Here is a 15,811-nt window from a genome sequence, read left to right on the forward strand (position 1 = left end):
GCAGGAACTTAAAGATACACAGATCCTGTTTACTTGCAAATGTTCCCAGTTACAAAAAAATGGGAGGGAGAGGAATCCAAGGAAAAAGAGGCTCGGAGCCCTGATTTAGCGTACAGGGCTTAGACACGTGTATAGCTTTATGCATGTGAGTGGCCCAACTGATGTCAAAGCGACTGTTTGTGTCTTAAAGTTAGGCCCATGCTTAAGTGCATTGCTGAACCAGGGAATAAGCACAATTATTTTACAGTAAAACCAGATGAGAGCCTGAAGTTCAGCCCCAGAACCAAACATCCCCACAGAATTGGGAGCTGGATACAGTTCAGAATCTGGATCCACATTCCACAGTTCCTTAACTCAATAACAGACCCTAGTGGGGCCCCTTAAAATCCTAAACATCATAGACCAGGGGTAGGCAACCTATGGCACGTGTGCCGAAGGCGGCACGCGAACTGTTTTTCGGCGGCAATCACATTGCCCGGGTCCTGGCCACCGCTCCGGGGGGCTCTGCATTTTAATTTAATTTTAAATGAAGCTTCTTAAACATTTTAAAAACCTTATTTACTTTACATACAACAATAGTTTAGTTATGTATTATAGACTTATAGAAAGAGACCTTCTAAAAGCATTAAAATGTATTACTGGCACCGAAACCTTAAATCAGAGTGAATAAATGAAGACTCGGCACAGCACTTCTGAAAGGTTGCCGACCCCTGTCATAGACAAACCAACTGTCAAAATCTTCATCCAAACACACCCTCATGTGACCCTGAATTTGGCAGATGTCCCCAATCTCTAAAATCAGCTGAACCATAATCCCGGCTCAGACCACCCTGCAGTGGTAGAATTCCCAGTGTCACCTGTTAGGCGTGACCCCTTCCCTTCTCCGTGGTGAGCTCAGCACCTACCGTTCTGCTTGGCTGTCTCGTAGTCCTCCTTGCACACCAGGCGCCCATCTTCCATGAGGTAGAATTCATCGCCTGTGGCCAGCTGGCGGTTGCAGATGATACAGGCAAAGCAGTGCAGGTGATAGACAAAGTCCTGGGCTTTCCGTACCACCTGGGTAGGGGGGATTCCTTGCTGACAGGCCGTGCATTTCGTACCAAAACGCCTGAAAGTAGAACAAGTGGCAGCTCTGACACGGATGGAGCAACAGTGAGGAATAATGCGCCAACTAGCTCGGGAGAGATCTCAGCAGCAGGGGAGTGCTCAGTGGAGGGAGCCTGGGAAGGGGGTGGGAAAGAAGGGGCAGAGTTTAAAACTGCAATCAACCTAATTATGCATGACATTTCACACAGCAAGGCTCTATCTTCTTCAGCATGAAAGACTGGCCTAATGGATCTGAGGAAGGTTTGATTTTAATGGTCCTTTTAACTAATGCTTATAGGCAGTGCGATTTCCCCTGCAAGGACAGTACATATTTCATCCACATTAATACCAAATAAATTCATTACGCGCATGGCTAGCATGATGAATCCCAGATTAATTCAGCATGATAGGGCTGTTACACTGCAATGACACCTGGCAGAGTGCATCTGCCACACAAACGTGAGTCTCAGGCCGCGTGAGTGTGTCTGGGCCAGTGACTGTGCCCTGCGGAGAGTGTCTTCACGTGTGTGCATCTGAGCAAGGGGATCTGTGCCAGCGTGGGTGTGCCTGAGAGTATCACTGTGAGCGTGCGCCAAAGCAAGTGTGTGCCTCAGTGTGCAACTGACAGCTTGCACCCGGGCAGCTGGGTCTGACAGTGTGCAAGTGGGTTTGTGGCTGCCTGGGGTGGTGCAGCTGAATGTGTCTGTATGGGGTGGGGGGTCTCTAAAGGTATGTATGTGTTCAGCTCACTGTGTGCATTTGACTAAATGTGCTGGGGTGCCTGAGTGGGGGAGGCTGTCTAGGTTGGAGTGAGCATATGGATACAGACTATTGTTTAAATCCAGCTTGTTACCCATGTTTAAAAACACCACATCTGTTGTAGGTTTCACAACATCTATCATTAAATACCCTGGGCTTGATTCTGACCTCACATACCAGTCTGACACCGACACAACCGACTTCCCTGGAGTTACGCCCAGTTGATACAACAAGTGCGATGGGAACCGGGCCCTCTGAGGCCAGATCTTACTCACAAAACTAGCCAACTCTGTAGTTATAGCACTATAGCTTCTGAGACAACCACCAGGAGCAGGAGGACAGCCCAATGGCTTGTCTGATGGCAGGGTTGAACTTGATCTTGTTTACTGTCACATGTATTATATATTAGTACTGCAGTAGCATTTACAGCTGCCCCAAATGAGACCGGGCCTGGTGTGCCAGGTGCTGTACATACACATAGCAAAAGACAGTCCGTGCCCTCAAAGACCTTACAATCTAAATAGACAACACTGACAAAGGGGAAACTGAGGCACAGAACAGTGACTTGTCTAAGGTTGCACAGCAGGTTAGTAGCCAAGTCTCCAGATGCTTAGGCCAGTGTCTTACCCACTAGATGGAATTGCCTCAGGTGCACATAGCTATGATACCATTTTAAAAAATCAAACATATAAATAACCAGTGGAGAAACCATCATGTTTCCTGAAGGGGGTGAAAAAAGAGACTTGATCCAATGACTGGCTCCAATGAATGACTGGCTCTTGATGGGGTGACTCATTCCTCCCCTTCTTTCTGATCTTGAGCACTAGGTAGTAACAGAGCGTGCTTTCATTCCCATGGTGAGGCACGCATGAACATCACAAATGATGCCGATGCAGAGCATTTTCTTAGCAAAGGACTGATTTCCTGGAGATGAGGGCAGTCCAATCCGCAACCAACGGGCAAACCACTGAGCTACGGAATTGCAGTGGCCAAAAGCACAGTTTACATACGTGCACTAGAGCCATGAAAGATAATGTCTGGTGTAAATTTAATCGACATGCAGACAGTGATTCGTGCCAGGGGGTCGCGAGAGCACAAGAAAAATGAAAAATAAATGGACTTCACCACCACAATTTTTAGCAATAGAAGCAATTTCCCTGATTGTAGGATTTACACCACTGGCTAGTGAAAGCAGCTTCAGCTCATCTTTCATGTCCTGCCTGCCCAGGAAAGTCTCTCTATGGCTCCCCCAGCGCTGCAGCTCCTGTACGTGCAGTTACACAATTCACTGGCAGTATAAGGCTTCCCTGCTCGTCTGATTCCCTTATAAACTCCGTTTCTACACTAGACACCTTGCAACCTTAGCCATTCAAACAGTCCCTGCTTACTCACACACCAACACCTGCACAGCTCTATTCAGCGCCAGTGAGGGGAGTGGGGGGGGGGGCACAGTAGCATAGGACACCAATAGGCAAACTACTAAGCACAGCCCAGACAGTGAGCATGCCCAGCAGGGGAGGACCAGGGAATGTGGTGGATGTGCTAATTCAATGCATTCCCCACACAGCTTCAGCCAGCGGCAATTCTATAGCGTGCTAAACTCAGTGTCACGGTGCCCTCCCCTATGTAGTGGGAGTTGCGGGGGGGTCGGTGCCCCCACTGGTGCAGAGTGCATGTGGGTGTATGCAGTTACCCCACCATTCCCGCCAGAGTGAGTTGAGCACATACATGTACTGTGTGTATAATTTCCATCTAAAGCAACATAAAGGATGCACACTTTGAAAAATAAAAGGTCAGGAAATACAATGCTAAGGCGGCAACAGTAACATTAACTCAGCCACATTGTGCATGCCAGGGCCGGCTCTAGGTTTTTTGCCGCCCCCAAGCAAAAAAATGTTTGGCTGCCCCCCACCCCAGCCCTGGATGCTCTCTCTCCCCCGCCACCTGCACCCCCTGCCGCCCCAGCCCTGGGCTCTCTCTCCCCCCACCCACACCCCCTGCCGCCCCAGCCCTGGACTCTCTCCCCCCACCCACACCCCCTGCCGCCCCAGCCCTGGACTCTCTCCCCCCACCCACACCCCCCTGCCGCCCCAGCCCTGGACTCTATCCCCCACCCACACCCCCTGCCGCCCCAGCCCTGGACTCTCTCCCCCCACCCACACCCCCCTGCCGCCCCAGCCCTGGACTCTCTCCCCCCACCCACACCCCCCTGCCGCCCCAGCCCTGGACTCTATCCCCCACCCACACCCCCCTGCCGCCCCAGCCCTGGACTCTATCCCCCCGCACCCGCACCCCCCTGCCGCTCCAGCCCTGGGATCCCCCCCACCAGTGCTGACTCCACCTGCTCCCCCCTCACCTCCAGCCGGTCCGGCACTGGCAGGGTCGGGGTAAGCAGCGGGGCTCCCGGGGCTCACCTCAGCCCAGGGTCCCTCCAGCCAGGGCTCCCGCCTCCAGGACCGGCCGGACCCAGGAGGACAGAGCTGGGTGATCGCTCCGGCAGGGGGCTGAGGAGCCGGGGCAGGGTAGCCCCAGAGGGAGTGGAGCCCCAGAGAGTGGGACATGGGCCCCGCACGGCAGCGCCCCGCCCTCTATGGCCCCGCTGCTGCTGCTGCTGCTTCTGGCCACCCTGCCGCAGTCCCTGGGTGGCTCGGGCCGCTTCGCCCAGCCCCGGCTGTGGTGCTGGGGGGCGGCCACCCTGCGGCACCTCCAGGCGGCTCCCTGTGCCCCACGGGGTGGCCCCCAGCCCGAGTGTCCCCCACTCGAAGCCTGCCCGGTCCAGCCACAATTGCGGGCGCTGCTCCCCTGCGGCACGAACCGCAGTGGCCCCAGGGTGCCCTGCGCGCACCACGCACTGCTGCTGCCAGCCCGGCTCTAGGCTTTTGCCACCTGAAGCAAAAAAAAAAAAAACGATGGCCGGAATTCTGCCCCTGAAAATGTGCTGCCCCGAGCACGTGCTTGGTTTGCTGGTGCCTAGAGCCGGCCCTGGTGCATGCGCCGTAGATTTTCTGGCATACAGCTGGCACCAGTCAGTAGTTATTGAGCCACTGGACTGGGAAACTGCACAGGTGGGCAGCACTGTCCAGTTCACGATGCTGTTTGAAGTTGAAAGTTTTTCATTGGACAAAATGGTATGTGCACAAACATCACATTACACTAACTTGATTTTTTTTTTTTTTTTTGCATTTAATTTCCTTGTTTGAGTTTTTTATTTGTTGGATTATTTTTTTCTTAGTTGTATGTTTCAAATAGCCACTTAAAGTCTGACTCAGGGCGTGGGAACATGGGGAAAAAGCCTGCCGTGGTTAGTGCAGAGTAGCTCTGAGTGGTCACTCAGGGTGTTAGCTGTACTAACTCTCTGTGTGGACACGCTTACTGTGGACTGAGAGTGTGTGCAGTAGCTTAATGCACTTTCAATTCACACCCTAGTGTACTGTGCACTAACTTCCCCGTGTATACAAGACCTCGCACAACTTATCCTACCAGCCCTGGCTGCTTGGGTCTAGTCATGCAGGACCATGGGGACTTCATTCCTCTCTCCTACAAATCATTACAGCTGCCGCCTGAACGTGACTGGTTTCAATCGCTAATGTAGCTTTTTACCGTTTTTTTTAAAAGTTCCCCGACCCATGCAAAGGCTACGAGTGACCCATGGCTATGCTGAGGTCAACGTTCGAGGCCTAAACATCCAAACTTGGGTGTCTAAAGTGAGCCACCTAAATCCACAGGGGAGCTGAGAGACCTGAGTTTGCAGCTGTGCTACTAACGTGCTGTGTGACCATGAGCAAGTCACTTTTTCTCCCTGTCCCTCTGTTTCCCCTCCTGCCCTTGGCTCTCTGACATGTTTAGACTGTAAGCTCTCCCAGCATGTATGAACAGCACCCACCACAGCTCCACAACCACAGAGAGCCTACAGCTGCCCAGCGAGACACGCTCTTTAGGTAGGGACGGTCAGTTCTTATGTGTTTGTATAGTGTCCAGCACAAGGGGCCCAGCCTGGCTGAGGCCTTTACACACTACTGCAATATACATGCAAACCCATAACAGCAGCTGCCAGACAGTAACAGAGGGCACCCGGTAGTTAGAGAGCACAGTACCTGGAGCCTTACAAAAAGCCAAGGCAGACGGCATAGAGCTAGATTGGAAAGACTGGGTCACAAGCAAATGGTAACCCCTGGAGATTACAAATCAGAACAGCTGAGCACATAGCAATATTACCCCGCACGGGGGGCTCTGGGAACTCCAGGTTCCATGAGACACCTGCTCCCCTGCCTTTTGCTTTCTTAGGTGGGGGTTATGTGGAAATAAATAAAGGAAAACTTTAGTTTCAAGGCTCAGCCCTTCATATGCAACCTGCTGAATTGTGGCTTCACTGAAATAAACTGACAGCAGAGCCCAGAGAAATTCAGCTCAATGACAGATATCGCCCTGTGTTGTCAGGGAAATAACTGAGCCTTTCACTTCACTTGGGTGGATGGTCTAACTATGGCACATTTTTGCTGAACGTAGCACTTACACCATTGTTCCAACATCTCCATACCATGAGCTGCAGAGCAACCCCTCACTGTGGAAAAGCCTGGTCCAAGAGGGAAATTAAGACCCTTCTGGCTATCTGGAAACCAGCCAGATACAGTCAGAAGGTGCATCAGCAGGTCTCTGATCACCTAGCTGACAGCAGGATCCAGCAGACTATGTGAAAATAAAGTCCATAAAGGTGCAATACAATTGGCTGAAGGACTCGGTCAAGGTCTCCTGCCACCAGCTGACAGGCTGTCCCTAATCTGGTGAGCTGGACTTGGCGGCCAGAGTGTCGGGAGCAGGGCGGCGAGCCCGGCCGGGGCTCTCCGCTCTCCCCGGCAGCCAGAGCGTGGGAGCAGGGCGGCGAGCCTGGCCGGGACTCTCTGCTATCCCCGGCGGCCAGAGTGCCGGGGGGAGGGCGGAGAGCCCCTGGTGGCCAGAGTGCCGGGGGGAGGGCGGGGAGCTCGCCGCGGCTCTCCGCTCTCCCCGACCGGCCGGAGCACCGGGGGGAGGGCGGCGAGCCCAGCCGGGGCCCCGCTCTCCCTGACCGTCCAGAGCGCCAGGGAGGAGGGCGGCGAGCCCGCTGCGGCTCCGCTCTCCCCGGCGGCGGGAACACCGCGGGGAGGGCGGCGAGCCCAGTCGTGGCCCCGCTCTCAGGCCTGAGCGCCCCGCCACGCCGCCCCCCTCCAGGCGCCGCCCCAAGCAGATGCTTGGTGGGCTGGTGCCTGGAGCCGGCCCTGGTTGCAGTGCAGATACCCTGAGTCTCACTGATCTAGTCCATGTACAGGTTGACCTTAGTTTGTAGCCTCTGATCTTTAACAGGGTTCATACCGAACTTTTCAGACACCTACTCTTCAAGCTGATGTACCAGGGTCACAGGCAGTGAATGTTTCCCTGCCGAACCTGAATAGGACACCCAGGCTTTCTGCTTATCTCATTGGTTATCATAACCCTGAGCAGTCCAACCGCACTGTGGTCTGGTTATCTGGCAGCTTTATGGTAGATTAGGCCACAGGCATCTGGAGGAACATTTGGTAATGTCAGGGCGGCCGTAGGCTTCAGCACATTAAAACAAGGCCCCCTTCCCCGGCACTAACTCCAGGTTACTTCCTTGGAAGTCATGGATAGCTCTGATGAGTGGCTTTGGTGGGAAGCAAGTGAATGGCCGGCAGTCGAGAGACGTGTCTTTATAGAAAACAAATAAATAAAGAGAGTCAAGGTCACAGCTCTGACCAGGGGAACAACGTCCCCTAGACAGGGCTGCCCAGGTGGAACTTCACCCTTGTGCAGAAGAACTTTGGTGCAACCTCCGTGGTGCTTAGACTTGTGCTGCCCCTTTGAATAGGGGTGAGTCCTACCCACAGTGAATAACTCCCAGTGGGGCTTTGCTCACAGAAAGCCAACATTAATGGCAACCTGATGATGGCACCATGCCAAGCAGGGCACAGGGGACCATCCACTGCAGGGGCTGGCTCAAGGTAAAGACCTACCAAAACTTCAGAGGCACCAACAACCCTGAGATACAAGACAGCAAAGAACACTGTGGAACTCATCCCTGACTCCATGTGATCCCTGATGGGGCCAGGAGATGACTGCATGCTCACCTTTTCAGACCAGTAGGTGGCCACACTGGACCAGAGGGAAGGGCAGAAGAGGAGGCCAAATATAGGTGGGAGTAGGGGAAGGAGGAAGGCAGGCAGGAGGAGACGGAGGCCCAAAAGACAGGCTGGAGTCAGCAGTTTGAGAGACTGCCACAAATTATGATGGAGTCTCTAGCAACCCTCCTCTCAAGCTCTAGTCTCAATCCCCAGCTCGCATCTGCAGCCTGCCCGTGTGCAATGGTAACAATATCCGGTTCCTTTCTTCTCACACTGCTGCCCCACGTAGGGTGACCAGACAGAAAGTGAGAAAAATCGGGACAGTGGGTGGGGGGTAATAGGAGCCTATATAAGAAAAAGACCCAAAGAACGGGACTGTCCCTATAAAATCAGGACATCTGGTCACTCTAGCCCCGCACCAGTGCTCAGAACTGGTTCCTGTGGGCACTGCAAGGACACAAACCTTCCATCAGCTGCCACCTACCTCCTGAAAGCACGAAGCAGAACTGCACTTCAATGTATCTTTTTGCCCCCTTTGGACAGTGTGAAAAATGTTCTGCACTTTTTCTATTCTAATAAAAAGTCATGTTCTTTAATAGCCCTTGTCGAAGTATATCAAAGGCCAGGAAACACTGCTAAGTAAATGGTATCAGAGGGGTAGCCGTGTTAGTCTGAATCTGTAAAAAGCAACAGAGGGTCCTGTGGCACCTTTAAGACTAACAGAATCTTAAAGGTGCCACAGGACCCTTTGTTGCTTCTTGCTAAGTAAATACTTCATTTGTGATTACATACAGTAATGATTGCCTGACATCAGATCAATCAGTATTTAAAAGGCAAATTAATTAAGAGTATGTGACCCAAGCACATCAGCATGGCGTTTTCACTCCGCTTCCCCAAAGCAGCAGTGTGAGCGAAGTACCAGCACAGAGCATCTGCTCTCTGGCTTGCCAGCCTTGTTCTCATAGCAGCGGTGGGCGCAGAACTCCAGACAGGCTGAGACGGAATACTGACCTGCCACAGCCAAGGTCAGGGGCCCCTTTGTGCTACATGCTGTGCACACAGAGACAGACCAGGAGGGAATCAAGCCCTGGCCTAACGAGCTGACAATCTAAGATGGAAGGAAGGAAGGCTAAGTATAGAGCTGTTGGGGATTCAATTTACAATTGGGAATAAAAAAGAAGACTACAACATTTCAAAGGTCAGAACTGAAATGAAACGTTTTGAAATGATCAGAAGGAAGCATTTCATCAGGCACAGTCCAAATGGTTTGTGGCTTCTCAGGTTATGAAAGTTTTCAAGATTTCAACTTTTTGTTCCGCTTCAGGATGGGAAAACATTTTGAAAACTCTCACAGGCCAGGGAAACCTGCCCAGCTTTAATAACCACCCCCGTTGGGCAAAAGGGGAACTGAAGCACAGACTGATGAGATAAAGTAAGTCTGGGGCAGAGCTGGGGACTAACCCCTGAGTCCTAGGGCCACCTTATCCACAAGGCCATCAGCAGCCCCTGTAGTTCTATCCTGTCCGTTCCCAGAGGTTCTGGAGCACACAACCAGCAGGAGGGCTGTCCCTACCCATACACAAAGTACGCAGCTGCGTAGGTGCCCTGCGCAGCTGCGTGCTGTTCCAGCCTCTGCTCCGCCTCTTCCCCATGCCCCCTGCCCCTGGTCCACTCTAGCCCTGCCTCTTCCCGCCCCTGCTCTGCCCTAGCCCTGCCCTCACTCCACACCTTCCCCAAAGCCCCCGCCCTGCTCTGTCCCCTTCCCGCCCCTGAGGACTGCAGCAGGGCCGGGCCTGCACTCACCAGCAGCAGGAAGTACAGCGGCCCGGCCCCTGCTGCGCCACCTGTGAGTGCTGGGGGGCGGTTCCCCCCTGCCCCCCAAGCCAGCCCCGCCCCCCTGGAGGCCTGGGGCACCACACACACTCCCCACGGGGGGGGGAGGAGGCTACGTAGGGCCCCAGAATAGCTAGGGACGGTCCTAACCAGCAGCAACAATTTGCATCTCAGTTCAGTGTCACTCCACCTCTGCAGGCCTCTGGCCTGCCCCTCCAGTCTCCCAGAGGCACTGCACCCTCAACTGCTATTCATTTGTCAGCATCCTCATAACTGGGGCATGGCTCCATCAGCCAGGCTAGCAAAGGCTGGAAGGGTCCAAGTGAGTCCCAGCTGATGTGATCACCAGTCATGTCCCTGCTGTCTAAGAGTATCCCTGCTTATGCCTCTCTGTGCAAACTAGATTCCTTCAATGTTGTTGCTTTGTGACCCTTGGCAAATTTGCCAGTCCCTGAAGCCCCTTCTGTGACTAACAAAGCCTGCATGGCTTATGGGTGTAGAACTCCTGGGCCCGACTGGGAAAAGAGAGGCTGAGAAGCAAGTTCCATCCATCCCCAGCACCAGTTGGGAACTCCCGAAATCATTCAAAGTCCTTCATTGCTTCGGAAGCAAAGACAACCTTGATCATGTGGGTCAGCATTTGCTTCTTATCCAGCTCAGCTTCTGCCCCTGAGGTCTTCCCAATGCCATAGAACTCTGCCAGGGAGCAACTGTTGTGTTGATGGCCAGTCTCTAGAGTACTATAGAAAGCCTCTTGTGCACGGGGGGGGCATTACCTCCTGTATGGGTGGATTTCTGTTCCATGACAACTGTCAGCACTGCACACAGAAAGGCTGTGTCAAAACAACTGGCTGGGTCAGCCTCCTTGGTCGCCGCCAGTCTAGACAGCCACAGCATTGTCCCACCAGTGGCAGAGCTCAGCCTGGTTCAAAAACTGTCCTTTGCACCATCTAGTATAGCAAGGAAGACAGGCATGAGCCTCTTCACTCCAGAGATTCACGGATTCCAAGGCCAGAAGGGACCATTGTGATCATCTAGTCTGGCCTCCTGATAGCACCGGCCAGAGAATGCCCCCAAGCAATCCCTAGGGCAGATCTTTTAGAATAATATCCAATTGGTCAGTGATGAAGAGTCCACCACAACTCTGGGGAAATTGTTCCAATGGTTAATTACTCACCATTAAAAATTTACACCTTATTCCAGTTTGAATTTGTCTAGCTTCAACTTCCAGCCATTGGATCGTATTAGGCCTTTTTCTGCTACACAGAAGAGCCTATTATTAACAATTTGTTCCCCATGTTGATACTTCTAGGCTGTGAAGTATCTTTGTTAAGCTGAATAGATTGAACGCTTTGCCTCGGTTTCCTTTCCAGGTAACGCCCGAGAGAGCTCTGCGGGCTGGTGCCATGTCTGCCCTGCTCTGTGTCGGGGTGTAACAGAGAAGCTGGAGAGTGCTGCAACATGGAAAGGCAGGAAGGTCTCCATGACACCAAATAGCCACTGTGAGGGGATTTAAGATTTAAGAGAGCCTATAATCCTAGGTGACAGGTAGGGCTCGTCAGCAACCCTCCCGCCTCCCAGACCTTGTCAGAGACAGTTGCTGGGGCACTATGGGATAGAATGCCCCACACGTACTCTTAGACACCACCACTGGGCACAGAACCAGAGGTGGATGTGATAACGTGGTTGTGAAGGTGACACACACCGAACCAGGTGACTTGGAATTAGCTGGCGGTACCCATAACCAGTTACAAAATCAGGGCTGTAGTCGGAGTGTGAACAGGACCGTTCAATTCTCTATTTCCCCATCTGGGACTAAAAGCCTTTACCAACCTTACAGAGATGCTGGGAGGGAGGCTCTCAAACTTCGGGCCTGCCCCGCACTGAAATCAATGGGAGTCTGGCCAGTGGGCCATGAATCAGGCTCTTATTGTTTGTGAAGCTCTTTCAAAACCTTGCACAGGAAGTTGCTATTTCAATGCAAACGTTGCTGGATTGTTGCAATGTTTTATAGCCTAAATCAACTCCCGTGTGGCCAGCAGTATTTGAAGACCAGAATATTTCAGTACAACACACCATAAACCCGCCGGGGGTGGGTGGGCAGGGAGGTTAAGTGGGGGAGTTGCAATAAGGTACAAGAATGCATTTCTCACCTGTAGGAGGCAGCACCAACCTACACTACCTTTTCCAGCCTCCCATACAGTTTATGCACAAGCAGAAGTGCCATTAATCTTCATACAACTAGACCAGGGGTTCTCAAACTTTATTGCACTGCGACCCCCTTCTGACAACAACAATTACTACATGACCCCAGGTGTGGGGGCCAAAGCCAAAGTCCAAGGGCTTCAGCCCCAGGAGGGGGGGCCTGTAACCTGAGCTCTGCCACCAAGGGCTGAAGCCCTTGGCCCTGGTCGGTGTGGCTCAGGCTTTGGCCAGCTCTGGTGACCCCATTAAAATGGGGTCACAACCCACTTTGGGATCCCACAGTTCGAGAACAGCTGAACTAGATAAAAAGTGCCAGTCTCTAACCTGGATCACAAAGTGCCCAATTTAAATATCAGCTTGATGGGGGCCGGATGGAAGAGTAGAAAGAAGAGGGGGGGAATATGGCTTTTTCTTGTCTGTTAAGGGAGAGGCAAGAGAGATTTTAAGGCTCTATCTAGCCCACCAGTCAGGGAGAATTGTAAGGTGGTCAGATATCCCGGTGGGGAAAGTGGGCTGGATGGAAGATAGATCTGCCCAGAGATCGGGCTCCGTGCCGAAGGCTGAGTCCCCAGAGCAATGCATTCATTAACAGCTCCCGCTGTCCCGAACGCGACGCTAAACAGCCTGATGGAACACTGCTAAAGGGAGTGTAAGTAAACAAAACCCAAGCACTCATTTCTGCTGGACAGCCTGTCCAGCCATTTCGGCCCTCCCCCGGGGAGAGACACAAACAGCTGGAGAAGTGAGGAGGATATTAAGTCCCTGGATGACGGAGCTGATTAATGCCAGCAAGGTGCAGGCAAGAGGTACAGATATATCCTACTTCGAGGGAAAAGACTAAAATTCAGGGATTCTTATTGATCTGCCTGAGGCTTTATAAGCTGTGCCTGTCACACAGTCCCTCCCGCTGCATGGTCTGTGGGCACCTGCACAAAATGCAGCACACACGATTGAACAGATCCCTTCACCCAGCCCTGGAGCTCATGACAAACTTCACATCCATGCCCCCATTCCCACCCCACAGGCAGAACCAGCCGGCCCAGTCCCGACCATACTCCGGAGCAGCAGGTGGCTCCTTGGTGTTCAGGGGCTTGGTCCTGCCGGGGAGAGGTTGAAACACGGGAGTCATGACAACTGTGGCCCCTTGGATGTTGGGGCCAAATACCAGCCATGGCTGAAGAACACTGCGAGTGCCTCCAGTTCTCCTGTGCAACAGGAAACGGCCAGCCATCCTCAGCCCTAATTCCCTATCTAGTCCCACACACCCCGCTTCTGGACACGCTGGCCTCAGTGGAGCAGCCCTGATTTACATCAACTGAGGATCTTGCCCCTTATCGGTAGCGCGCCCCGCCCATGAGCAAAGGAATTTGGAGTGGGTGAGGGAACACGCCTTGACTCTAAGCCACTGCAGCCAGAGGCCCCGCAACCAAATGGTTTTGCAGGCAGACCCGCATTGCTTGCACTGCCCCTGAAATCCTGAATGAATACACAGGGCTGACAGAGGGACTACATCTGGAAAGAATTACCACGCATGGACTCCTGGGGTGAGCGTGTGTGAGCAAGGAGGGAGGCATTCCTTCAGCTCAGGGATCCAGTAGTGGGGGTCCCTCTTCAATCTCCCAAGGAAGCAGAGTCACTTCTGGCAGCTCTGTATTTGCAATGGTGACCTAACCATGGACAGTGTATTCTGCCTCTACAGGGTGAATCCAATGGCTCTAGCAATGTACAGCCATTGGAAAGGCCACCTTGCAGGTGGGATATAACCCTGAGAGCCTGACCCCTTGTGGTAATTTAAGAACCCATGCCATGGCATTTGGCACAAGAGAAGGGGGTATTAGCTCCAGTGCTGGTCAAATTCCAACTTGGGCAATTACATTCCGCCTCTCTAAACTCCTCTGGCCTTTCAGTTGGATGCGGCATTCTGCCCTGTCTGTTCCAAATTGTCACGCAGTGTTGCTGTACGCTGTCGAACAGCGGCTGCATTTCACCCCAGAGGTGGCTGTGTGAGATCTGGACAAAGTGATTTTCTCTATCGTTTGTACAAGCAATCAGTAAAGTGCTTTGGGATGCCATATGATGAAAGGCACAAGGTCATTCTGCTTAACAAAGGTTTCCAACAGTTCAGATGAACCAAATACATGCTGCTCCTTCTAAAAGAAATAAAAGGATGAGGTATCATTGCCGCTGGATGCCTATAACTTTGGCAGTGCTGCATACGTACAGGGACTTGCCACGCACATAAAGAAAGGACACAGCCTCATGCCATGTAGCTGTGCCCTGCTTCCCTGTGCCAGGTCCCCGCAGCCATGCCGCCATCTTCATACGCTGGCACCTCCAACAGTGCCCACTCCCTCACAGCACTCAGCATTGTCCCAGCCTCTGTATGTCCAGCCACCCAGCTAGCCTCCCCTCTCTGCGTCTGCCCCTCCATCCAGCAGAGCTGCCCCACACATTTATCTAACCATGTCCACTGTGTCAGCAGGTCACATTCAGTAGTGCTCCTGCACTCACACTCACAGAGCAGTTTCTCTGCACACACACCCAGCCTTGCTACATATCATTATCGGTTGATGTATATATCATCTTTCACAAACGTTAGGTGCTTTACAGAATTAAAGCTCATTTTCATTAATATAGGAATCACTTCATCCATCATCAACATGCAGCCACCTCTGGGGCAGAAGGCAGCAGTCACTTCAAAGGCACCAAATGCAGTTCAACAGCACTCCATACAAGAAACTAATTAAAAGGTGGTAACTGACTTCTATGCTGAGGGGATATTGGGAGCCAGAATGTAGTCACCCAAGCTAGACTTTGGCCAGGGCAGCAGGGTTAGCACACTTACAAAAACTGCTACAGTAACTCCTCACTTAAAGTCATCCTGGTTAACGTTGTTTCATTGTTATGTTGCTGATCAATTAGGGAACATGATCGTTTAAAGTTGCGCAATGCTCCCTTATAAAGTTGTTTGGCTGCCACCTGCTTTGTCCACTGCTTGCAGAAAGAGCAGCCCGTTGGAGCTAGCTGGTGGGGGCTTGGAACCAGGGTGGACCAGCAGTCCCCCATCAGCTCCCTGCTCTCCTAAGTTCCCTGTGCCGCAGCCGCCCAGCAGGCTATCAATTGCCGGGCAGCTGTCGCTTCCCCCACTGCTGTGTGCTGCTCCTGCCCTCTGCCTTGGAGCTGCTCCCGGGAGCCTCCTGCTTGCTGTGCGGGGTAGCGGGAAAAGAGGGGTGCTAATAGGGTGTCCCCCTCCCCCCCACTCCTGCACCTTATCTCCACAGCGTGGGGGGGGGGACCCGACAGGGCTCAGGACGGAGGGAGCTTGCTGGCAGCAGCTGCTGTCTCAACTTGCTGATCTACTTAAAAAGGCAATGTACTTAGAGTGGTGTCAACGTACTTAAAGGGGCAATGCTTGTCTCTCTCTCACACATACGGTGTGTGTCTCTGTCTCTCTCTCCCATGCTGTCTCCCCTCCCTCCAATCATGCTGCCTTGTAGAGTGTGAGGCTACATTAACAACAATGTGTTAACCCTTGAGGGCTCAGCCAAGTGCTAGTTCATCATTTAGCAGTAAGGCATTCCCTGGGAAATATCCCACCCTCTTCCACCCTCTGACTCCACCACCTCAACCAAGCTTCACAATCATCATTGCTGTGTACAGTATTAAATTGTTTATTTAAAACTTATACTGTGTGTGTGTGTGTGTGTGTGTGTGTATATATATATATATATATATATATATATATATATATATATATAGTCTTTTGTCTGGCAAAAAAAATCTCCCTGGAACTGAACCCCCCCTATTTACATTAA

General features: G+C 52.4%; 1 protein-coding gene across 1 annotated transcript in view; it reads right to left on the bottom strand.

The window, feature by feature from the left end:
* The window catches only part of LHX4 (LIM homeobox 4), a 69,153-nt gene that overhangs the window by 21,198 nt on the left and 32,144 nt on the right, over positions 1-15,811 (bottom strand). The window contains exon 3 of the mRNA XM_065554524.1: positions 906-1,108. Within this exon, the coding sequence (XP_065410596.1) occupies positions 906-1,108 (203 nt within the window). The remainder of the gene's footprint in view (positions 1-905; positions 1,109-15,811) is intronic.

Source organism: Chrysemys picta, chromosome 8, assembly GCF_011386835.1.
Source record: "Chrysemys picta bellii isolate R12L10 chromosome 8, ASM1138683v2, whole genome shotgun sequence".
NCBI classification, from domain to species: Eukaryota; Metazoa; Chordata; order Testudines; family Emydidae; genus Chrysemys; species Chrysemys picta.